At 42.1% G+C, this 24697-nt stretch overlaps 2 protein-coding genes across 3 annotated transcripts; one reads left to right on the top strand and one right to left on the bottom strand.

Annotated features, from left to right (window-relative positions):
• Positions 1-501: 501 nt before the first annotated feature.
• LOC116916136 (zinc finger protein 423) lies at positions 502-22294 on the bottom strand. Of its 2 annotated transcripts, XM_032921338.2 has the most exons (7): positions 22053-22294; positions 21139-21297; positions 4921-5123; positions 4605-4747; positions 3726-4152; positions 3388-3619; positions 502-3307 (listed from the first exon to the last, which is right to left on the bottom strand). In XM_032921338.2, the coding sequence occupies exons 1-7, from the start codon at positions 22099-22101 to the stop codon at positions 678-680; spliced, it is 3843 nt and encodes a 1280-aa protein (XP_032777229.2). In that variant the 5' UTR covers positions 22102-22294; the 3' UTR covers positions 502-677. The 2 variants fall into 2 exon arrangements, with proteins under 2 accessions (XP_032777229.2, XP_032777230.2); XM_032921339.2 differs by lacking the exons at positions 21139-21297; positions 22053-22294 and adding an exon at positions 5211-6967.
• Positions 22295-22966: 672 nt separating this feature from the next.
• Positions 22967-24683, top strand: LOC116916134 (reticulon-4-interacting protein 1, mitochondrial). The gene is made up of 5 exons (XM_032921336.2): positions 22967-23423; positions 23482-23876; positions 23958-24070; positions 24139-24412; positions 24497-24683. The coding sequence occupies exons 1-5, from the start codon at positions 23237-23239 to the stop codon at positions 24602-24604; spliced, it is 1077 nt and encodes a 358-aa protein (XP_032777227.2). The 5' UTR covers positions 22967-23236; the 3' UTR covers positions 24605-24683.
• The last annotated feature ends 14 nt before the right edge of the window (positions 24684-24697 follow it).

Raw genomic sequence — 24697 nt, 5'->3', positions numbered from 1 at the left:
TTTAAGTGCTTACTGCATCTTACGCATGCCTGTAGCCGCCGGAAGAGGAACGCCACCTGATTTTCTCGTGGTGATGGCAGATTGTCTTCACTTCCGTGGCAGTGGTTCGGCTTCCTTTACGGGGGGATTTCCTCCTCAAATGAGTCAACCCGTCTTGGTATGGAGAGAGCTACGCATGTTTGGTTTCATTTTGTACGTACAGTACATATTGTAAATATCTTCTTTATGTCTTATTCACTAAATTGTTTTTTCGATCCAACAAACCACAAAATTCACAGTTTGAGTTTTTTATACATTGATCTTTCTTGTTTGATTTTGCCTTGTACATACTGTAAATACCTTTCTTTACATATATGTCTTTTCGTCACAAACTTTGTCCTTTTCGACTACACAATACTCAAAATTCACAATTTGGGTATTAAATTTTTTTCTTTTTATAACGTTACGTGTTCCTCGATTATTATTCAATTTTTCGTCTCACTCTGCACTAGTAACAAGAAATGGAAGTAACAGAAAATCGATTTCGTTCAAACTTTAACCGACACGCACACTGAGCAATATCAAAGAAAACAATTATTATATAAGCCGAAACTCATTCAAGATTGTGAGAGTAATCTTAAAAAAAAAAAAAAAAACGAACCATCACATAAACTATATGTACGCAAACAATTTTTTGGCTAGTTGATATCAACGGAGTTTTCCGTGGCAGTCCCGTTCGGTTCTGCTGCCGCAACAGGCATTTTGGCACTACTGTTAACTGATGGTGAATGATCGGCTGCAGAGGAATGGGTACGGCCGTGTTCACTCAAATGGCTTTTGCGGGCGAAGGTCTTGGAACAAATGGAACAGCTGAAAGGTTTCACTCCGCTGTGCAACTTGAGATGAGCTTTGCGATTCTCCTTCCGGGCGAATCGCTTCGGGCACATCGGGCAGGAGTAGGGACGGTCACCGGTGTGTGACCGCATGTGAATGTGAAGATTCCGGCGTAGTGCAAACTCTTTGCCGCAACTGGCCTCTGGGCAGGTGAATCGACGGCTTTGCGTGTGGATGCGAACGTGGCCCTGCAAGTTGCTGAGGCACGGAAACGATTGGTCACAGCGGTCGCACCGGAATGAACTCGTCGCTGAAGATTCCGGTTGCTCTTTCCGCGTTACAGAGGATGAACTGGAACAAGCTGACGAAAAGAGAGAAGAAGAATCTGAGCTGTCGGACATCTCAGAATCTTTGCCGTTCCTTTCTTCCGAAATCTCTTCCGGTATGGCATTGGCCGCCTTTTGAGCATCCGACAGTGTGATCTCGGACGCGTGCGATGAAGATGTCACAGAGATGTTATCATCTTCGTCATTCAATTCTTCCTCTTCTTCGTCGTTGAAACTCCTCGATTCTTCCGGCACATCCGTCGCTTTATCCTGTTCCATTGTCGACGGGTGTTGTGCCGATCCACCGGCAGGTTGCGGTTCAATGTGACTGAGCAAATGATTCTCCAACTCGGCCCGGAAGAAGAACTTGAGATGACAACGAGAGCAATCGTAGGGTCTCAATCCGACAGCGCCACCATGCTGGTCAAACATGTGGCGTTGCAAATTGGCGGCGGCGGTGAACAGACATCCGCACAGGTAGCAAGCGAAGGCTGGACAGCCAGCAAACGTGTGTTCAATCAAATGGGCCTGCAGTTTGAGAGGCGTGTCGAACTGGCGTGCACAGAGGCGACACGGATGCAGACATCCCTCCGACACTAGATGGCTGGCCACGTGAGATTGAATTTCTGCTTCAGTGGCGAAGATCTCCTGGCACTTGATACACTGATAGCTCCTGGGCGGCGGCTGGGGCAGTGGGAAGAGGGCCGTCTGTTGGTGGACCATCATCTGATTGTGAGCGTGAAGGCAATCTTTGCAAATGTAAGTTTGCTGCCCGTTTAAAGCCATTCCATTGGCAATCAAATTGGTAGATTCCAGATGACGGTGGCAGAAGGAACACGGATACAGGGATGGTTCCGGTTGTGGAGGGCCGGCCGACTGGCCGGCAGTGTGGAAGCGAGCATGCAAACCGACTTCCAGGGGTAAATTGAGCGTCTGCCGGCATACTAAACACGTCAGGGGAGGCGTAGCGCTAGGGCCGTGAGGCGGGGCTTGCAGGTGGGCATAGTAAGCTTCCTCGGTCGGTAGAGGGACGCGGCACTGGGCGCAAACAGCAGCGCCGGACACTTTGCAATGAGACAATTTGTGTTCGGCCAAGATCGAAGCCGAAGAAAAAATCTCATCGCAAATGTTGCATTTGATTCGGCCATTTGCAGCCGGCGATGGAAGTAAATTAGAGCTAGACGGACCATTGCTACTTGGCGGATGATGGGCATTCTTCATGTGAGCCTCCAGCTCCGATCTCGATTTGCACGTTTCGCCGCAATAAGCGCAATTGAGGCTCAGGTTCAGCACCGTGGATGTTGTCGAGTTATTTTCAGACTTGTCCGTCTTTTCCACTTTGGCCGGAGTTGAACTCTCGCTAGTCATAGCCGTCAACGGTGCGTCGCTTGAAGAAGGTAATCGATGGCCATGATGAGTTAGATGCATGTGCCGTTCCAGCAAGAATTCCACCGCAAAGGACTGCGGGCAAAGTGGACATTTGAGGAGGGCCACAGGTTGTTGCTTAACAGGCGGAATTCGTGAAGTGTGCGCCACCACGACGTGCGTGTTGAACTCCGCTTCGGTTCGGAAAACGGAAGACGTTTCATCCGACGCCGGGCAGCCCGTGCATCGGTACAATTTCGATTCGCTGCTGTGCTGAACGGCCAGATGAACTTGGATGGAAACTTTTGAATCAAACGTTTCTTTACAGAGGGCGCATCGATAGAGATGATGAGCGTGCATGTCCAGCAAATGTTTCTGAAGTTCGTCGGGTGTAGTGAAGCTCTTAACGCACGACGAGCAGCCATACTCGTTCCAGCTGGACATCAAATGGCCAGCCACGTGTGCCTGAAACGCTTCGATTTCCGATTGTTTAAATTCCGACGGACATTGCGGGCAAGAAAAGCGGCCTTCGATTTCTTCTTCCACTTCGTTCCGTTTCTTGGGGCAACTCAGATCGGTGGGGAAGTTTTGCGCGTCCGACTGTTCGCCAGGTGGTCCAATTTTGGCCGCCGGTGCTGGACAATAAAGTTGTAGAAGATCAGCCAGACTATGAGCCGATAAAGTGTGTTGCTGTAGAGCGGGCAAATTGCCGAATCGCAACGTGCACAACTGACAAGCGTAGAGTAGTCCTTGTTGTCCAGCATCAGCGCCGCCATGTTGGCCATCGCGGCGACTCAAGGGCCCTAAAAAGAACAGCGAATGATGAATCCGTGACGGCCTTAAAATAAAAGAGGGCCATTTTTATTAAAGGCGGATAATTTACCGTGAAGAGTTTGGACGTGAAGGCTGAGCGCGGCCAATGAAGAAAAAGATTCTTTTGCACAGTAAGGGCACTGGAGGGCGATAGGTGAAACTTTGGCAGTGGCCATCACGTCGTCCTCTTTGACAACCGCGTCTGATTTCGACAAAGGACTGGCCATTTCTGAAACCGCAAGTTGCAAAGCCGGTCGGATTACAGTCGACTTGTCCATTTCCGGTGATGTTTGCTGCTGATTCTGGTTTTTTAAAAAAAAGAAAGGAAAATTAAAAATCCATGTGCATTTTGAAATAATTCTCCGTTTTGGAAGGAAAGGTCAGGTGGCAATATGTCGGATTCCTTACCTGGTACTGCGAAATGGGTGGACTGGCTGGACTGTTGGGCAGTTCCATGGGCGGAGTGACAGACGATGGAGGCGGATGCTGTTTGATAGCCGTCGATGGGCTCATCGTTCGAACGCTTGGAGCGTCGTTTGTTGGCGTCGGTGGCGGTGAAACAGGTGACGATGACGGCAACGATGTCGGGCAAGGCGTCGACGCGTTGGATGACGTGCTACGGCCGTGATTGGGTGTGGCAGACGAGCAGGTGGTTGAAGCTGCCGAAACGCTGGAAGTTGACGAACAAAGCGATCCGCAACGTGATCCGGATTCACGTCGATGGTTTAACATGTGCGACGTCAGAGCTGCCGCCGTGCTGTAACCGCGTTGACAGACGCTGCATTGGAATGGCTTGCGGGTGTCGTGCGTCTTGACATGGATTTTTAAATGATCACTGCAAAACAGACACAAAATCGTTGTTTGATTGATTTAAAAAAAAATATATTTTTGTTTTCCTTCAAAATAAAATGCTAATATTTCTTTTCTTTTTTTGACTTTCAAAGGGACCAAGTTCTTTCGCCCGAATAAGGTGACCCAATAATTATTCAACGTGGATATTCAATTTTTCAAAATCTGATACAACGTTGAAATGTGATTTCCAATGGGTTGGCCGTCAAACGCGTTAACCAAAACGGGCCAACAAAGAAAAAGTTGGAATAAGATTTCAGATACAACTAAGGAGATAGTCGTGACAGAACCGGAATAATTCGTCAAGTCAAAACTGATTTCCCCCCCCCAAAAAAATGACCAGCTTTATGGAGTTCGAACATGTTGATGAAATCATCAGGCGACAAGAAATGTGTGTGGATCAGGTATTTGAAGAGACAGAAACGGAAAGGAACTGACCTTCGAGAAAAGGCGGCCTCGCAATGTTGGCACCGATATTTTTTATCGCCCGTGTGGAGTTTGACGTGACGATCACGAGATCTTTTGTGCTTGAAGAGTCGCAAGCAGAAATCGCAGCGAAAGGGCATCTCGTCACTATGAGCCTGTTTGACCAATTAAGAGAGGAAAATCAATTATTCTCGTTCTCGTTTTTTGGCTCTCGTCGCGATGAATTTGAAAGATCAAAACGATTTCGCGTTGACATTGACGAATGAATTGATACCGAAGATTAAGTACTGAGCAACAACAACAACATACGAAAAGGGTAATTAAATACCTGTTCGTGTTTTTTGAGGAGAGATAACCGCGGAAATGATCGCTGGCAAAAATTGCACGTGAACGGGACGGAAAGGGCAGAGTTGGCGGCTAACGCGGCGTTGGAATCGCCAGGTGGGCCGTTGGTGCTGGTCGGAGGCGCCGACAGGACAACTTGGCCGTCGGTAGGCGGCATCTTATCGAATTCCTCTTGTCGCCGCAATTCTATCAATGCATAATGAACTGTTTAATTCAATTGTTGTCGATTATTTAATACAGAAAAAAAACCAAAGACAAAATTCTTATCATTACCGACAACGTAATTCACGAGCAAAAACAAAACAAACGAAACCACTGCACAAACAAGTTTGAGTCAAATACAAAAACGATTAGTCAGAAACACTGTCCACTTGATTTGTAAAATAGCCGTGTACACTAAACCACAAGTGTTGGCTAATTGAGGCTCTTTTGAGGGACGGGGGGGGTAGGTGTGGAATGTGTCAAATAATCCTTTGGAATCGTTCAGTTTCGAGCCGAAAGATGTTGTAGTTAAAACACAAACACACACTGGAATCAAGCCGGAGAAGAAACAGATGTCGTGTAACTCGAGATGGAGGAGAAGTCATCAAAAGGGCAACCGAGTGTCTAGCGCAAAAGACTCTTGCCGTTTCACGGTACGTGTTGACTCGACCGAGTTGAGTCGTCTTGTGGTCTCTTCTATGTTCCGTCTCTCTTTCTCTTTTGCTTCGTTTTCCTTCTCTCACTTGTTGGCTGCTCGTCCACTGTGTTGTGGTGGCTTGGGAGAAGTTTTCAATCTCGACGGGGAACCTTTCTCTCCTCCTTGTGCTCCTCCTCCACCTACTCCACCGAGAAACGGATGGGTGGCGAAGGAGTGGCCATATCAGATAAGAGAAGAAAGGAAGAAGTAGAAGAAAAAATCGAAGAAGAACTTTTTTGAAAGAAAAGACCCCCACCCAAGACATCATGCCAGGCACCCTCAGCTCGCGTTCTCGCTCGAACACTCAATCAGAATAAAAAAAAAAACATTTTTTCCTTCTTTTCTTATTTTTGAAGAATCCAACTGATGATTTTCAAAGTCTGCCCACTTGTTGAATAGCACCGACTGTGAAAGTCACTCGAGGCAAACATGATTCCTCCACATCTTTCGGCCATTCCGGTTATGTATTTAACCGTATTCAATGTGTGTAAAGGTCCATGTACGGCTGTGACGTCCTCAAAATGGCTTTTGATTCCGTTGTTGAAAGAGTGATTCAACAAGATCTCGCACAATTTCGTCGGCAAGCCAAGCGGACGATGACCAAAGCGGTCGGGTTCCTTCATCTCTTCCTTCTCGGCTATTATAAAAACCTACACACGCTAGCGTGCCCAGTCAGAGTATAGTATAGCTGGGCGGGACTACGGAATCGAAAAGAGGGCCAAGAATTGAAGAAGAAAATAGAAGAGAAGAAGGTTCAAATAAGCCCAGGGGGAGTCCTCTCTCTCTCTCTCTCTTTCAACCACATTTTTTTATTTTGTTGTTGAAATTTGTGTGTGCTCCCCTCGGTTCCAGGACTGGAAACAAGACATCAACCATTCAAATGAAGAGAGTCAAAAAAGAAAAGAGAGAGAGGGAAAAAAAACGCGTGGCTTTAATGAGCGGAGATACCTGAGTCAAGGAATAGAACTAAGATAGAGCCATCTACTCACATACAAACTACTATATAAGTCGTAGACCAGTGCAGCAGCGAAAAACACCCAGACATCTTCCTTTTTGACATTATAAAAGAAACACCGCGCGCTCCTGCATCTCTATATTCGTATATTCCACTCCATCTTAGTCTATACCTTTGTCGTTCTTTTCTTTTCTTTTCTTTTTTTAAAAAAACTTGTTCGTTTTCATGATGGGAGCGTTAGAAATGTAACGGCACAAGTGAAAGGTGAAAACAGTTTCTTTTTAATCGATGATTATTTAATATTAATAGGTGTGCATGCAAAAATGTGTTTTTCGCTATCTTGTTATAACGTCCTCACCCGATATTTCATTTTTCGTGTTGGGTTTAATAAAAACGAAATATCTGAATGGAAAACAGAATTTTTTTTTTTTTTAAGTGGGAACTAAAAATTGCACGTTTGAAAACTGTTGAATCATTTACTTTCCCTCAGAGGTAGAGGTGGTCCTATCCGTTTTTTTTTGGGGAGCTAAATTCACATGATCGGCCAGGAATGTTAAGGAGCATATCGCCGTCGAGCGCGCACTTAATAAAACAAACGTATGATGAAGTTGGTCGTTGCACATCTGAGAGAATCTTTCAGCATCCAAACAAACAAAAACAAAACCACAGGGCGGCGAGCAAAAGATATACAACACGTTGAACCAAGGACCGATGAAAATGGGAGAACCCGATTGTTTGTGTGAGACGCGGCGGGCCGCAATTTCATTCCTTTAAGGAAAAAGCTTTAAATAATAATAATAATATAAAAAAAAAAAAGAAAACAACGGAGATAAATTTATTCGAAAGAAAAAAAAAAAAAACCGGTTGAAAACTACCTTTCCCCCCACGTCGACTAACAACACCAAAAAAAGAAAGAAGAGGCGGAGAGGAGCGATGATGAAGACATCACACAGTCCGATAGGACTGCAGTTTGAAAAAGAGACCCGACGAGAGGGCCAGGAAAATGAAATAAGATGTATAGAGTAAAAAAAAAAACAAAAAACAGAAAGAAAATGAAGAGGGGCAAAAAATAAAAAATAAAAGGTCTGCGGGCATTTCGAAAAAGAACCTGTGGGTCATCTAGATTAGCTCGTCTCGGGACAAGAAGAAGAAGAAAAATGAATATACTACTCACACACATCTATATGCACGTATAAAAGAAAATAGACCCTCCTTCCAACTCATCTAAAGTTCCTCCTCTTTCGCCTCCATCTTCCATATTTTTGTAGCCTCTTTGTTATACACCGACAATCTCTCTCGTCCGCTCTCTTGTACGCACCACACATGTACTACAACTATATCTAAATATTTTTCTTTTTATTATTATTACCATTTCTCTTTGGCTCTTCTTCTGCCTTCAGAGAGAGCGGCAAAATAGAAATGCTCTTTTCTTTTTATTATGAGAGGGAGTTCCAGCATATCGCGGTACATCCAAGAGTCGCTTTTTTTTTCTCCATGTCTCCCTCCCCCCTCGAAAAAAAAAAAAATCTGCCTGTCTGTCAGCAAAAGAGAAAGAAAAAAAAAAACTGGGAATGCGCGTGATTGCTCTTTTCTGGCTGCCGCGTCTGTTGTCTACGCGCGCGGAACCCCTTTTTCTTTTTCCCTAAACTGGAAACGTGGGAGAGACCGAAATTTTTATTTTATTTTTGACTTTTAAAGTGGAAAAGATAAAGACATTAAAAACATACATTCTGTTGTGTTTGTAAGTCTAACGCCGTCGTCCTAAAGCAGGACCCTTCTTCCCCGACTAGCGCTCTGCTGGCGATCCGCTAAATGTATGCGATCTTTCCCTATTCTTGACATTTAACATCTTCTTCCATTTTCTTTCGATAGTGTTGTGTTGATATTTCCATCACGCAACAAGTCGAAAACAACACAACCGGCCAAAATCGATAGAACAAAAGGAAATATTTATGCGCGGGTGGTCGTCATCGGGATCGTAAAGATCCTTCTCTATTTTTCTCCTTTCTTTGTTTATAGGTATAACATTTTCATTTGCCTTTATCCTGCGGCTTTCCATAGTTCTTATAAAAAAATGTCTTTTTTTTTTCTCTTTATTTTTATTAAATCTATTCACAAGGGGAGTTTATTTTCTGTTTGTTTTCTTGTCGGTTGCGTGTGTCTATGACGATCGGAGAAATGTTTCATCAAACATGTCTCTTAAAAGTTTTACGTTCGCATCGCTCAGGCGAGTCGTTAATCCCGGACGATGGAGAAATTGACGAAAACAAAAAGGATTTGACAAGTTTCAGTGCGGCATTAATCCGAGATTCCTCGGAGCCGATTAAAATTAAATCACTGGCAACTTCGCTCTTTTCTCCTCATCTCCAACGACGTTGACTTGCAAATGACACATCCTTCCCAGTTATGAATATTTGAATTGCTGAAAACATTCCTATCTTACCGTGTCTTACCCGCACATCAAAAATACACAACAACAAACAAACCAAAAGAAGCCTTTAAATGACATTTTTAAATAATTAATTATCTTCAAAGTTCAAGTCGATACGTTCGTAGAATATCGCCTCAATAATGTCTTACGTCATAAGCCGACCACAGATGTCATGTCTTTGCAAATACATATGCCTCCGTTGATAGAATTATATAAGTACCTTTAACTACGTTACATAAAAAAAGGGGGCAACTTCCCCCTTAAAAAAAATGAAAGGTCAAAATACTTTGATGACAAGCCGGCAGGCCGACACGACGTGTACGCAGATGAAGCACCTGGGCATAATGATGGTGGTGGCGGCAGTGGTTACAGACGGCTTATACAATTGGATACAAAGAAGAATCTACTTGCCCCTCAGAAAGAAAACGAGGGCCACTCGGACGGTACAAATAAACCCGAAAATCAGAGGAGTAGAGAGGAATGATGGGATTGAAGATATAGTAGTCATCCTAAGCGACTACTTTCAATGTCTTGCCGATGCGTCGACAAAATCTCAAAAAAAAAATCTTAAGAGAAAAATATTTTAAAAAATAAAAAATAAATGAAAGTTGTAAATAAATGAGCTCGAAAGGTCTCACAGTCGGCCACCGTCGGGCCGGTTGATATTATGAAGCGACATGAAGAAAAAGAAGATGTTTGTAGTCTGAGAAGCAGTAGGGGGTGGGCAAGGGGAGCTAAGAGTGGGGTGGCAACATGTGGAGCACCCTCTCATTTTTCATCATAAGCTTTTGCTAGGTAGGCTAAGGTAAGAAAAATATAAAAGGCTAGATAGGTAAGATATACAGAGAATAATAGCCAGAAAGGAGGAAGAAAAGCAACAAGTCCCCCCTCTCTCTTCTTCCTCCGCCGGGCTGGAAAAGACATCCCGCTGAGAAACGGTGATGGGAGTCACAAGCTGAGCCGCTCCGCCCCATTCTTGTCTACGTACTACTCTATCTCCTTTTCCGTCTGACAGCATTTTATTTTTTTAAACGAAATACGAAAAGAAAAAAAAAAAATGTTTTGCCTATATCTTTCTGCCTCCCCTCTCTCTCTTTTACTTTTTCATGTTATTGTTGTTGCTCTTATAACAGAGTCGTCTCAGACCAGACGCTCTAGGTCCCTTTTTTTTTAATGACTTCATTTTCTCCCCCAAAAAATTCTGTTATTTTTTGAAACTCAGGCAAGTCGTAGCGACATCACGACCAATGGATATCTCATGGCACACGAAATTCTTAGATTCTCAAACTGATTTTCTTAAAAAAAGAACGAAAAGAAATAAGAGCTAAATGGCTATTTACTGTTACTATGACTATACACTTATGGCGTACCACTTGCATCTTATCTCCCTTTTGCCGTTGTTATAAGGTTTAATGAAGCGTGTAACACACGGACGAGTGGGGGCAGAGAAAGGAGGATTATGCTGTACCTTTAAAAAGGCTATTCATGCGGTGGTTACAGCCAACTGCCTTTTAGCGAACAGCGCGTATAGCATAGATTCGAGATGACGGCCTACACCATTTTTCTTTGCGCTTCGTCAGATTTGCAAGTTGAGACGGTAGCAAAAATCAAAATTAAAGTTGTGTGTTCTTTTAAAAAATCTGATCAAAGTTAAACATTGATTTGATTTTTTTATGACGAGGTTAAAAGGGATTTTTTTTAAGCGAAAAAGAAAATGCCGATCGGGATCGATGGCCTTTCTGAAAGCAATAAAACACGAGCTAGCCGATAATAAATCCGACAAATTGGTGGTAAAGATATACGTACACACCTGTGTGACGCTTTACCGGTGTGCTATACACCTTTCCGTGTACCATCTCGCGCACTCCATTTAACCCTCCTGGGAATCATTCGGTCAGGCGGCAAAGCCAAAATAAAAATTTAAAAACTGAATTTCTTCAACCAATAGGGCCAATATAAAAAAAAGAAACCGATAGGATTGAGGATCTGATTGAGAAGACGAGAGGCCAAGTTCGTGTCGCGCCTAGGTATCCTCCATTTTTTGTTTACAAGTCTATACAGCGCATGCAAGGCAGGGTCTTTTTCCTTTTTTTTTTTACATTCGGGGCTGAAGTTGAAGAAACTCAACAACACATCATCGCGCAAGAAAGAAAAAAAATGGGGGGGTTCTGTACGCGATGCCAAGGCCTCGTAAAAAAAAAAAAGAAATCAGGACTATAAAGTCGTTGACTGGCCGAGTTGGGCACGAACGAGCTAAAAAACATATTGATGGTCCCTCACATTTTATTTTTAAAATTCTTTTCTCCTAGCCCTGCTAAGATGCCAGAGATATATGCAGTCAGCAGTCCCCCCTCTACCACATTTGTTATTGTGTTTCCCCCCCCCGAAAAATCCCATTGTCCGTGACAATAACAACAAGAAAAAGGGAAAAGAAGAAGAAGAATCTTATTATACACAGTACAATCTGTACTGCAAAGAAGGGACACGAAAAAAAAGGGCCAAAGTCTTTCCCTCTCTTTTTGCTATTTCAACATTTCTGACTGTGTTTGTTATCTCTGCGCACTTGTCGTCGACGGAAAAATAACAACTGGAGGATTGCCCATTTTCTTTTGTACTTGCTTTCTGCCTGTAAAAAGTCGGAACCGGTAGCTTGATAGACAAGCTGGGCAAGCAGTTGACGTCTAAAAGCTGATAATGTGCCTCGACCTACGACCCCCCCGAATTTTGGTAGGTCCGATTTGTTAGCCCGTAGGACACGTTTTCTTTTGGGGACAACGAAAGGGTTTTTTTTTTTAGGGAAGGAACAGATTCGAGTTTATAATTCTTTGAACCAAAACACGAAGAGAGAGAGAGCAACGAAAGTACAAGCTGGACAGGAAATGACACTGTGAAAACGAAGACATTTTTTTTTTCTTTCTTTCTTTTTCGACAAATGTCAAATGCGTTACTTTATATCGATCGATGAGGGGTGTTCAAAAGAAAGGTTCTCCCCTCTCCTTTTTTTCTCTCGATGTCATGAATACAAGTCATCAGCCATAAGAATGATAAGAAGGTAAAGAATGTCGAGGTTGTGTGCTGCCTTTCACCAATCACCACCCCACACGCACACACGCAGAACTAGAAGAACATTTTTTTTTTTTTAGGAAAAGTTCTTTACTTATTTCGACAGTGCGGGTATTTATCCGAGAAAATTCAGGTTATTTTCTATCGTTGTTGTTGCTGTTGGTTAAAAAAGACCTCCCCGGAGTCGAATGAATCGTCTACCACCATTTTTCTTCTTCTTCTTCATTTTTTTTTTCATGGGAAAATGTCTCGTTATGAAGAAATACGTTAACAGTTGCCGAACTACCGCTGCGTGTAACTTCAACACACATCGGAAGAAGGCGAAAAAAAAAAAGATGAAAGAAGACGATAAAAAGAAACAGAAGAAGAGATCAAAAAAGAAACGAAACCGAAAATGTTTTTTTGTGTACCATTTCTCAAGTCAGATGGAAGAAGAATGTTTCTTTTTCCTAGTTTCATAATCACCCCTGGAAAGAAAAGGTGGACAAGAAAACACACACACAAAAAAAAGAGAGAGAGAGACCCCCAAAATAAGAAGGACCACCCAATGAATTGAGACATCGTCCATTTTCTCTTTTTTTCTTTCTTTCTTTCTTTCTTCTTCCCCATTGTTATGAACTAAACGCGCCCGTTCTATCGCGTGTTGAGCACGACGTTGCTGGATATCCATTCGGGTGCTGGTCCGATGGAAGAAAAAAAAAATACCAGTTTTCGACCCACCTCCCGTCACATTTGAAAACCTACACAAACGCAACTGTTGAGCTTTTGTTCTCTGCCCATTTTTTTTCTTTCTTTATTTCGCAGACTCCCAATGGTGTCGTTATCCTTCACTCGCCGTCCAGAGGAAGGAACGAGCGCGAGCCCTCATTCAAGGCTCACCGACGATACGCCACTTTTATGGGATGAACATCCGATAAATTTTCATTCCATTTACAGCGTTAAAGGAATTTCTTTTGAAAAAGAAGCCCCTCGGCCGTCTACGTGCGGAGGTTGCGACAAAGCATTTAAAAAGTAGGCCGATGAATGGCTCAGTCGAACGAGCAAATTGGTCGCATTCTTTTTCTCGTCAATCATCGATCGTGAGAACACCAACACACACTAGATCACAGACACACAAAAACAAAACAGAGAAAGAAATTACGGCGAATAAAAAGGAACACAAATTGTCTTCTTCTTTTCTTGGCTATTCGTTTTCAAAACGCGCGCATAAAACAAAACGTGGATAATAATAAGGGCCGAACACCTGTCGCAGTTAGCAGAAGCCTCGCAGTCGGTGCAGAAACCTCGCAACTTTTTAAGACTTTGACGACTTCATCGGGGTCGTTTTCTTTTAAAAAAGGAAAAAAAAGCCGAGCAAAAGGAAAAGAAAGGAGATGATGAAGATGTTTTTGAGATAGTTGGGAAAAAAAAAATATATAAAAATAAATGGCGCGCCACCTGGCCATTTTCCGAACGAGCTACACGAGTTCACCTTTAACACCGGACTTGAGGGGAAGGGGGGAGAGAGCCAGGCACACACACAAAAAAAAAATGGAGAGGCATTAAAGAGAGAGAGAAAAGAGAAACAACGAAAAAAAAAAAGGATCAGATATAGACGTAGAGATACCTCGTGGGAGGGGGGAAAAGCCATTCCGGTTGGGATACTCTGAAGCGGATAATCGTTGGCTTGATGAGGCCAACGCGCATAATGAGTGGGTGTTGCTGTTGCAACCCCTGGAAGAAGAACTCGCACACACACAAAAAATGGGCAATAAGACAGAAAGAAAAGTATGGGGAGAAGAGATGATTGGAGGGGGGAGTCAGATGGAGGGGGGAGGAGCGAATCGTGATGTTCAAGAAGGTGGAAGAAAGGTACGACTGCTACTATACGATAAAGAAAACAACATCAACACACACACACACACACAAAAAAGAAGAAGAAAATAAAGGAAGACGAAAAAGATATAAAAACGGACTCGTTTCTACGAGATAGCAGCAAAAGGTAAGAAGAAGAAGAAGAGAGGGCGCGGCCCACCCAGGTATCGAAGGTTAGAGCCGACCACCCATCGGTACTGGAACTTGCTCGGGGAGTTTGGGGCTGGGCCGATAGCTTTATTTTGTATATACCTCGGCCGAATCCCTTCAGCTGTACAGCGAACAGCACCAAGATGCGACTTTGACGTGGTAGAAAGAAGACATTTTCAAATAAAAAATAATATAAGTAGCCTATCGTCTTTCAATGAGGCGCCCCTTTTCTTCTCTTTGAAAAGGGACGTGTTTTATTCAGAATATAAAAATACACGTCCTGGCCAATCAGCATACACCTGAACGGGTTCTTCCTTCATTTTTTTCAATTGGGAATCGAATATCAAGATGTCAACCGTCCACCCTTTACACTTTCAAGACTGCCATTTCTTTTCTTTTCAGGAATCGAGGGGAGGATAGAAAATCCAATCTCTTTACGACCGAGCGTGGAAATTAAGTAAATTCTCCGATTTCTTTTTTCTTCGAGGAACATGTTGCGCATTTAACAGGGTCCGGCAAAAGGTCTAATTGCGCGCCATCTGTTACATTACATCGTGGTCATCCTTATTTAATGTTTCTTTTTTAAATTTTAAATTCGAACAAAACCGCAAATGTGAAACGCACGTCATTTTTCAAAAGAAAAATTGCGCAATCGTAAGAGAGAAAGAAGAAATCTTCAGCGATGTAATTGACGCAACGAGATGGCGCTCCTCGGGGTACCATCACCGAAATCATTGCCTTCCAATTTCGTTTAGTTAATCGTTGCTTTCGAAATTCCTCCTCCGCAACGACATCCAAACGCATCAGCTGTGCTTTTTTTTTTTTTTACTTCACGAACGCCTAGCCACACACAGGGACAAGAGGAGGGGAGGACATGTATACAGTCCCCCAATGGGAAATCTTGGATTTCTTGTTCGCTGTCTGCTGTGTTAGCCGAACCTCCCCTGCGATCCTGCACACACAAGAGTGGCTTTGTTTTCGGTGCGGCAATGTAGCGCGTGATAATATCATGTCTCGATGGTAAAACAAAAACGCATTTCCTTGCCTATTCAGACATGCCTTCAATCACAGATTTCTCTCCTCCTTTTTTGATTTTTTTATTTAAATGGAGCATTGCCGCAGCGAGGGGAAGAAAACAAATGGCGTAACGAAACCATTTGGGATGGGTCCTCCGTAGACTTTATTAGGATCTTCATTTATTACATAAGCAGCGGAACCAAAGGTTATCGGGTACTCTTTATTTAAAAAAAAAAACGGATCGATTATTCGCTTTTGAAGGAAATATTCTCAGTTTTGCATTGAAGACGGGGAAACGTCAATGATATTAGAGCATCTTAAAAAAGCTTCCGGCTTTGAATATTTTCATTTTCTTTTTCCAAACCTATTTGCTAGTTTTGATGGATGGTGTGAGAGACAAACAAAACCATTTGCCCTTTCAATATTCCATTCCCAGTCCCCCCCTCCCTGAACAACATGAATAAGAAGCTTATTCTTTCAATCATTTCTTTATTCCTTTTAGGCCATTCAGAAAGAGCCTTTAATTTATTTTTTTTTCAGCCCCAAAAAATGTCGATAGATTATGAAGTAGTATGGACAAAGTCATTGTGGACAGGTAAAGAGTAGATCACTAACCACCAAGTTGAAAAAAAAAGGGGGTCCCATCAAACTAATCCGCCCTTTTCTATTCTTTTTGATTTTCAATACATTTAGACATACAAAAACGGAAATGCACCCCCCCTTCTAAAAAAAAAAAGAAGAAAATAATCATTTAATAATTATACCCCTATTAACTTCCGAGGTGTTTTGGGAGGCTCGCTAAGTAGTATAGATCTCTCTAGAGCGAAATGTCACCTGTCAATCGCAAAGAAAAAAAAAAGATTCCTCGGAAGTCTATTGACACACAAACTCCAGGGAGAAAAACTTATTGGCCTGGATCGCCAGCAATGGCCAAGTTTTTTCATCGTTTCTTCCTTTCGTCCTCTTTGTATTTCCCCCCCATTCGGAGCTGCATACCAGTTAATTGCATGAACGCAGTTAAGAGATATAATATCAAAGTTTTGGGGCGCACGTTCTCTCTAGAGAAAAGATGCTGCTGGATGACGTCGTCTTCGTCCACTCATTTCCTTTTTTCCTTTTTTTTCTTCTTCTTTCCCGCGTGCACTGAACTACATGAGCAAGAAACTCTCTTGACTCATATCAAAGATGGAAGCCTTTCTATCCTCCCGACTCTTTTTTTCTTCTTTACTTGTCTCACGTGGATACATTTTCCGTCCATCTGTCCGTCCATTCCATTTCCCCCGGAGAGATCCACCTTGGGCGAAAAGGGCTCAAGATACACTCGTCGTATTGTAAAGACTCCCGAAGTCTGCGGGTTACCCCCCCACAAAAAAAGAAAAACCAAATGGGGCGGAGCCGCCGATGACTCCCTCCGGTGAGAGATCCAGGCCAAGTCTGACTTATGGACGGGCGGAAACTCAGCCGAGAGCTGGCCACTAATATCAAGAGGGAACTATACCGAGATGTTTTTGGGTGAGAGGTGAAAGGGACGCTGGGGAATCTGATGCACCCCCGTCTTCGAATAGGGGGGAAAAAAGAGAAGTAAAACTCCCTCACCATCACCACTACCACCACCCCCCTGGCCCCCTAGTGGCTATTAAAAACCTGACTCGGGAAAAAGGAGGTTTTAAAAAAAAAAAAAAAGTTGGAAAGAATCTAGCCGTTCGTATGGGAAGCGGATGGTATTAGAAAATAAGGAGAAGAAAGGAACAACTTTTATTTTTTTTCAGACCCTCTCGAGCGTCCGCGGGATTTCTCGGGACGACACTGACTCCCACTCATCTAGTGGCGCTGTCTGCTGAGGTATCGAGTAGAAAGTATAGCGAATATAAGAAGAGACGACGAAGACTTGGCAGCAACGTGAAAGCGGATGCGAGGAGGAAGAGAGCTATATAGTTCTCATCCACTTGGGACTTAAAAAAGAGAACCCTCTAGCGACGTGAAACTCTCTCGGTCCAAATGCACTCACGAAAAAGAAAACTTGTGCAACGAAAATGTGAAGAAGTTAAATCGAATAAGAATCAAGATAACACACGAGTATACCCAGCTCCCATTGTCAGCCAATTATCTCTTGTTTGGCACCTGTCTCTCCATCCATCGCACATAATAATTAGAAACAAAATTGGACACTTTCTTCAGATAAAAACATGCAAAATAAAAAAAAGAAAAAGAAAAGAGAATAGTCAAACGCTGACGTTGATATATACGCAGAGATTAGTCATTTTTTTTTAAATGAAGGCGCCATTTTCGTGCGTTCACCCGGGGCCCACCTTGTCCCACGAGTAAAATTTCTTTTCTCAACATTCCTTTTAAAAAAAAGAGAGAGAGAGAGGCTGAGAGTGCGTTGTGCAACATGAAAAATATATAAATGCAACGTCCGTTGCGTTTACGAAGAATCTAATACTTTCACGTGCATTTTTGAATCCCCCGCTTGCCGGCGCCACAACTTTGCTTGTCTACACGGAAAACAGTTTTTTTCTTTTGCCCCCGCCACTCCGGCAAAAGTTTCAACTTTGCTCTATATACATAAGTCTACGACTGCTCCGGGCTCGGTGCGCACACACTATAAACACTCGAGGGAATTTTCATATTAATCACATCTCGAGCGCGCACATCAGAAAACCCGGTTGTGCCAACACGCAGCAGAAGCGGCCAAGCTCCAAGAGCAAACGGCATGCGACTTTAAGGATCCAACCAAAAGTAGTTTGCACGCAGTCGCCCTCTTTCCCATCATCCACTTCTATCGCATTCGTTGTGTGTGCTTTCATTTTCAAACCCCTCCTAAAAAAAAAACTCACATCTCCCCACCATTTTTTTTGTTTAATTCTCTTTCTTAGAGATTTTCAAATCTCGCGGGGGTGTCCGCTTCCGTTGGTGAGTTCGGTCGTGCGCTGATGGCGGACGGGATAGAAAAAGGGCATGCATCTTTACACAGATGAGTTGATGACTTGAAAGAGCTTTTAGTTCATCCCCCCTCCCCCCTTTTTTTTGGCCGCTTTTCTCATTTTACACGTCAATTGTGACGCCATAACGTGATTTCAAAATCGTTCAAACTTGTCATCAATATTCACCGCATTTACGATTTAAAACAAAATGGAGGCTTTTACGCCTTAGACGTGAACGGAACAGGTTGCAGTTGAAACACAACTCAACGCTTATCTTTCATTTTATTTTTTTTTTCGAAAAAAAAAAAAGTGAAAGTCTTTCTTGCACGCGTCGTGGACGATTTCGAATGCAAATTGGAATAGGGCGTCTAGGGAAAGAAACGTAGACATAGTCTTCCGTCTGAGACAGACACACCCAATAATGCAAAGTCGTTCTACATGCTATACTCTTACTTGCTCAGCCTTCGATTCTCCAGAGGCCTGGACGATCCTCAGACTTGGGAATAATGCTCTCCCGCATCTTCTTCTTCCTCCCTTATTCAAACATTGTTGTCTTCCATTTAAAATCTATTCAATGTTGCATCAAAAAGTAAGCATCGATATGAGCATTTTGAATCTAAACAGGCTTTTTGTGTGTGTGGCTGTATCAAGATCTTAGGGCCGTGTCAACTCTTTTTGCCAGGACATTTTGACTTAAAAAAAAAAGGGGAAATGGAATAGGATCTTTTTAACTGTTCTATACAGGTTGTACTGCATTTAGACATTCTTCAACAGTCTTCGCGAGACGAGCAAGGCAACAAACTGTCAGAATACCTAATGCTCTTTCCACTGCCTTTCTGCTTGATGTCCTTACATTTAAAAAAAAAAAAGGAGACTTTAGACACTCTCTTTTTTTCCCCAGTTTCCTTATAAAGGATGAGGGCCTTTGCGTTTTATTCGATTGGCGCTAACACTGTAACGATCACGACACGCAAGGTGAGATTATGTCTCGGTAGAAAAACGGGCAGAAGATGCAGATGTGTTTAAGGCCCTGAGTGTTGGTCAACGAACAAAGAAGCAAGACGAAGGGAAAAAAACAAAACAAAAGTTGAATGGCTTTTTAAAGCGATTTTAGCTCGACTTGGACACAATACAAAAACCAGCATTTGCCTGTCGCAGAAGGTGGTCCCCCCACCTTCTCTCCTGTGGCTCTCGCTGTTGTTTTTTGTTTTCCCTATAGATTTTTTGCCTATGTGTTTTCAGTCCGCAGCATGAGGTAGATTGGTTCTTCGAGTATAGTCTTTTCCGGGCTCTTCAGACCTGTCCCGTATGTCTTTTTTGCCCTGCCCTCATTCATTTTTTTTTTTTTTTCTACTTGATTTCCTTTAGAAAACCTTCCACTATCTAATTTATCTCTTTCCTCCCCCCCTTCGTTTATATTTTTTTCTTCTTCTTAATGCAAGTTGTGTGTGAGGAGGGTTGTTCTTTTCGCACTGTTCCAGAGATGGCAATCATTTTTGACCTGCTGGCTTTTTTTTTCTTTCTTTTGCTTCGGGGAGATACAAAATACACACATCGGAAGAATAAGGGAAAAAAAAAGAACGAAAGGTGGGAGTCTCGTTTAAAATCGGATAAGATCTTTTCGCCTCGTGTCACTGCACCTCTTTTTTTTTTAAATACAAACGTACATTCACAAAAAGAAAAAAAAAAAGGCTTTACCTCTTCCTCCTACTACTTCTTAACTCCTCTAGTCTTTTCCATCTTATTTGATTTTATTTAACGACCGGGGACACGAACCAAGTCACCCAACGCATTTAACTGTCAATAACGCACGTTCTTAAAAGAGATTTTTTTTTTCTCTTTATTTAAAGTAAAGGGAAAATAAAAAAAAAGGTTTTTTCCTTCATTTTCTTAACATTTCTTTTAACGGCTTGTGAGTGTGTGTTATGCCAAGGGTTCCAAGCTTGGCATTTTTTTTTTTTTTAAGATCCCCATTCTGTTTGTTGGCGGGACTTGATCGCGACTGTGATTTCACATCTCCTATACACGTATAGAAAAGTCACCTTCACCGCATAAAAGGTACCACTAAGAAAAAGAAAAGGGGGCCAGCAAGAAAAAAAAAAAAAAAATCACAACAACATGAACACCAAAACTTGAAAAAAAAAAGTCCATGTCTTTATAGACGCCACACCCGTTGAGTCAACAAAAGAAAAGCGCAGATATATGGCGACCATCAACGCCTACTGAAAATGGCATTCGTCTAGTATAGTAAGCGCTATACATAACTGTGCGGAATGTTATTGTGGCTTGTTGCACAAGAGCAGACAACACACAATGCCGAACAGTCAAAGGTCAAAAAGAAAAAAAGATACAACAAAATGCCTACACAAAAGCAAACAACAATCTAAACACAGAAATGAAAGAGAGGGACCAATAAATTGCACGAGTCATGGCTCTGAATTTAAGACCTCCAAGAGGCTACCAATCGCAGACGGAATGACATGTTCAAACGCATTTCTTAGCGACTCTAATTCTCGAAAAAGTTGCGTCATCTCGTAGGAAAAAAAAACAGACTAGAAAAAAACATTCAAAAGGAACGTCATAAGAGTGTGTGAACAATCCTCTTTTAATGAACTCGTCCGTCATGCAACACACATCGTATCGTTAAATGCTGGCCGTGTCTAAACAAGACAGTTAAAAAGGAACCTGTACAATCGCAGCTTCTCTCATTTTCATTTTTCAAAAAGCTTTTCATCGTCTAGCCAATCAATCATCCTCTTTAATTTTATCGAGCGAGGCGAAAAAGAGACTTGGATGATTTAAGGATTCACCATCCAGAATTAACGGGGAAATATCTTTAAGGCTTTTAAGCAACTCTTTAATAACGAAAAAGCTTCTACCTACGACCGTAGATAAAGATCGTTTTTGTAGCATTCGGGGAAAGTCGAAAAAACATTTTTGTTTGGGGGGGGGGGGGACAAGTTTACTAATAGGACTCGACAAATGAAGTGGCAGATTTTTGACGAGCCGACTTCAGGGATTGTCGGATAACGATCTCGACTCGATGCGAGAGATGCGTATATGCGATAAAAAGGGTTGGAACAACCAACTGCGTATGGATTATTGAAAAAAAAAAAGGTGGAGCTCACCTGATGTCGATGGCTGATTGTCCTGTTCCATCAAATCGTCGTCAACTTCATCTAGTTCCAGAAGAATGAGACCTTCTTCGGAAGTGAAACTTCCGCTGCCTTCACTTAAAGTGTCACTCAATTCACCATCTTCTTTATCATCGCTGGCATTAGGTGGATCTAACCACACACAAAAAAAATGTAGAATCAATAAAGATTGTAATACAATTTTCTAATTTTTTCTTTTTCTTAATTTAGAAGAGATAGTTTAAAGTTGGTGACAAGACTCTTGGAGTTGAATGCCGGTTTTTGGGAGGTCCCTACGTGTAAGAAGAAGGGAACAGCTTCAAGCAGATTCAAGTTTTCTTGTTAGTCAACTTAGAAAATCTCCCATGAGGGTTATGGAAGGAGTAGAGAAACGAGAGAGAAAGGTCTAACAAAGTCCCCCATTTCAAACCCCTAAAGTCGCTCTGCTGCACTCTTGTTTCGACGTCGACGTCGACGTCTCCAGCTCTATGGAGTCCATGTAAAAAAAAAAAAAAAAAGGCAAAAAAAAAGGGCCTCAACCAGACTTGGCAGCCATAGATGAGCAGCAGTCGAATTCCCATCGCGGGACTTGAGCGCAGGGTCCTTCCCGCGGGACACGCCTAATATCTTCTCTCTCTCTCTCCCTCGTTTTCTCTCTAGGACGCTCCATAGCTACGGGAGCAAGAGAAAAAGACGTGAAACGGAAATATATAAAAAACCAAAAAAAAAAAAAATCTTCTTATAGCTATTTTTTTCCCGTTTTTTTTCCCTCCCCCTGTTGATAGACGCGTTGTACGTCACGGACTTTGTCCCGCTATTGATTGATACGGCTACAGCGGGTACCGTTTAGACAAATAGCCTGAAATTGTGATATTTGAAGTTTGAATTAATCATCAATCATGACTCACCAACGTGCAAGTAACACGGACGAGGTTGTGGCTGTTTGCGGCGAGTCATCTTCAAATGGAAATTCGCCGTTCACCACTCTGCGCGTGATTGATCTGAACAGCAAGGTCAGCAAAGAAATAAAGATTTTTCGATGTAGCTTTGGAGCGGCTCAAATCCTGAAAATGTTGAAATAAAAATTAGGGCTTAATTGAAATGGTCGTCCCACTCAAGTCAAATGAAGAGAGGGAAACAAGCGCGTCTATATAGAAGTAGTACAGTTTTCGACTAGGCGGAATAGCGAATTGCCTGTACGTGCAGCCACGAGGTCGTTTGTGGCCTTCGTCTCACCCACGTCGTTAACGCAGGCGCACTGAATTTCGTTTAGGTAAGCTGCCCCGTCCCAACTTGTTGCAGCCTTAATCCAGTTACTTGCATTAATATAAAGCAATTTATTAAACGTTAACTGTAGTTTACGCTGTAAGTACCAGAAGCGAGGCTATTTCTTTAGCATCAAAATAGTTAGAATTTTGTTTTGGATAGTATCATGGAAAATTTGAACGAAATTTCGGTATCTATTCCACAGTGAATGAGATTGACTATTCAAAGCCAAATCGGGGTCTAGAGACATTGAAATTTGATTTGTAGCAAATTATATTGTACAAGTATTTCGGTGATCAAATTAGTTCACAAAACGGTGGAACCAGAAAAATTCTTACTGGTTTCGCTATTTAATGTATCGAATCGAGATATTTGAATTAATCATCAATTTCCAAATAAACAGGATGCAATTTTTGCCATTCGTGCTTTAAATCATGAACAACAATCTGGCTAATTCCTACGTTTTCTGTCAATGCAGATTCTCTACTAGCGTGAAATAAAAATGTGAACGAGAAGTGCACTATTTCTTATGATCACCAATAGATGTCTGGTGTTAATGTCACAACAAAGCAAGAAAGAAAAAGAAAAATTAAAAACCAAAACAGGTTTTTCCTGTTTGAATTCTGTTCCAGTCTTAGCATGGTCATCTTATCTACATTGTTGCATTACCGCATACTTGATGTGCACTTGAAGGAAACTGTGCTAAAAAAAATATTATCCAATAAGAGTCATTCGATAAGAGCAACAGATCAGAGATCCATCGACGTCTGTCAGCCTACAATTCTACAGATCTATCGCATATTTCCAGTTTCATCCCTCCCAGGAAATGACGAGTCACGGTGATATTTGTTCTACTGAAGGCCTCATGTCAGCTTGGCAACTTCGTGATTATGGCGGAATTGAAAGTTTGGAACTAGTGAAAGATTTGCCTATCCCGAAGATTACTTCAAGTAAAGATGTACTAATAGAAATAAAAGCTGCATCTGTCAATGTTTTAGATGCTTGGATGCCAGGTAAGGGTGACATATAGATCTTTTACCAAATGCTTCATAACCTTATTTTTATTACTAGATGGATATGGTAAAGTGGCGTTTGAACAATTGTTTCGGGCTCACCTACCTGTTACTTTGGGTCGAGACTTTGCTGGAATCGTCAGGGAAGTTGGCAAAGGGGTGACCGAGTTGAAACCAGGGGATGAATGTATGGGTGTAGTTCCACCACAGTCTGGTACAGGTTCTCATGCTCAGTATGTGGTTGTCTCAGAGTCCTTAGTTGTCATGAAACCACCAAACTTAACAATGATAGAAGCAGCATCGATTCCATATGCTGGGCTGACTGCTTGGTCTGGTCTGAGGAGCATGGGTGGGTTAGGTGAAGTTTCAAATGGGAAACAAGTCCTCATCATGGGAGCTGCAGGTGGAATTGGATCACTTGCTACCCAACTTTGTAAACTTTGGGGGTCAAAGGTAAAACTCAATTGTAGCCAACAAAATATTAAAGAGGGGCTTGTAAGTACCTTAATTCATTAAATAATTGTGGTCTTAAAGGTTGTTGCAACATGTGCCACTGATGCTGTTCCACTCATCAAAAATTTGGGATCTGATTTCATAGTTGACTACAAATCCCCAGATGCCGATTCTACATTGCGTAGTTTTGGAGGGTATGATGATTAAAATTAAAGAAGTAGGACAATTGTTTCAATTTCAAATGTTCCAATGACTTGTCTAGTTTTGATCTCATCCTCGACTGTACTGGCAAATGGGATGGTTACGACTACAAGTTGTTGAAAACTTGCGCCAATGCCAAATATCTTACTCTTGTTCCTCCCATATTGAATAATTTAAATGATTATGGCGTGATTGGTGGAATTTTCAAGACAATTTACGATCTGATCGCCGCTAATGCATCACTTATTCTGAGATTCAAAACTCTTCGATGGGTGTTGTTTTCACCGAATTCATCTGCCCTGCGAAAACTTCGTGACTACGCTCAGAACGACCAGGTCTTGTTTTCATTTTACTTTAAATTGTTTGCTTTTTTCCAACAAATTAAAATATTATTTAATTAACTATATTTTGATTTTCAGCTTAAACCATTGATTGATAGTGTTTTCACTTTCGATCAGCTGAAAGCAGCTTATCACAAAATGAAGTCTGGTCACGCGAGAGGTAAAATTGTGATTGAGATGGCATAACGTGAAAGCCTTCTCGGTATTTGTTAAAATTTTTTATATTCTATTTTGAAAAGGAAATAAACTGGTGTTTATCGGGAAAGTCTTGATTTCTTG

The sequence above is a fragment of the Daphnia magna genome, linkage group LG2 (assembly GCF_020631705.1).
Source record: "Daphnia magna isolate NIES linkage group LG2, ASM2063170v1.1, whole genome shotgun sequence".
Classification (NCBI taxonomy): domain Eukaryota; kingdom Metazoa; phylum Arthropoda; class Branchiopoda; order Diplostraca; family Daphniidae; genus Daphnia; species Daphnia magna.
This window is presented reverse-complemented; position numbering and strand designations above follow the sequence as displayed.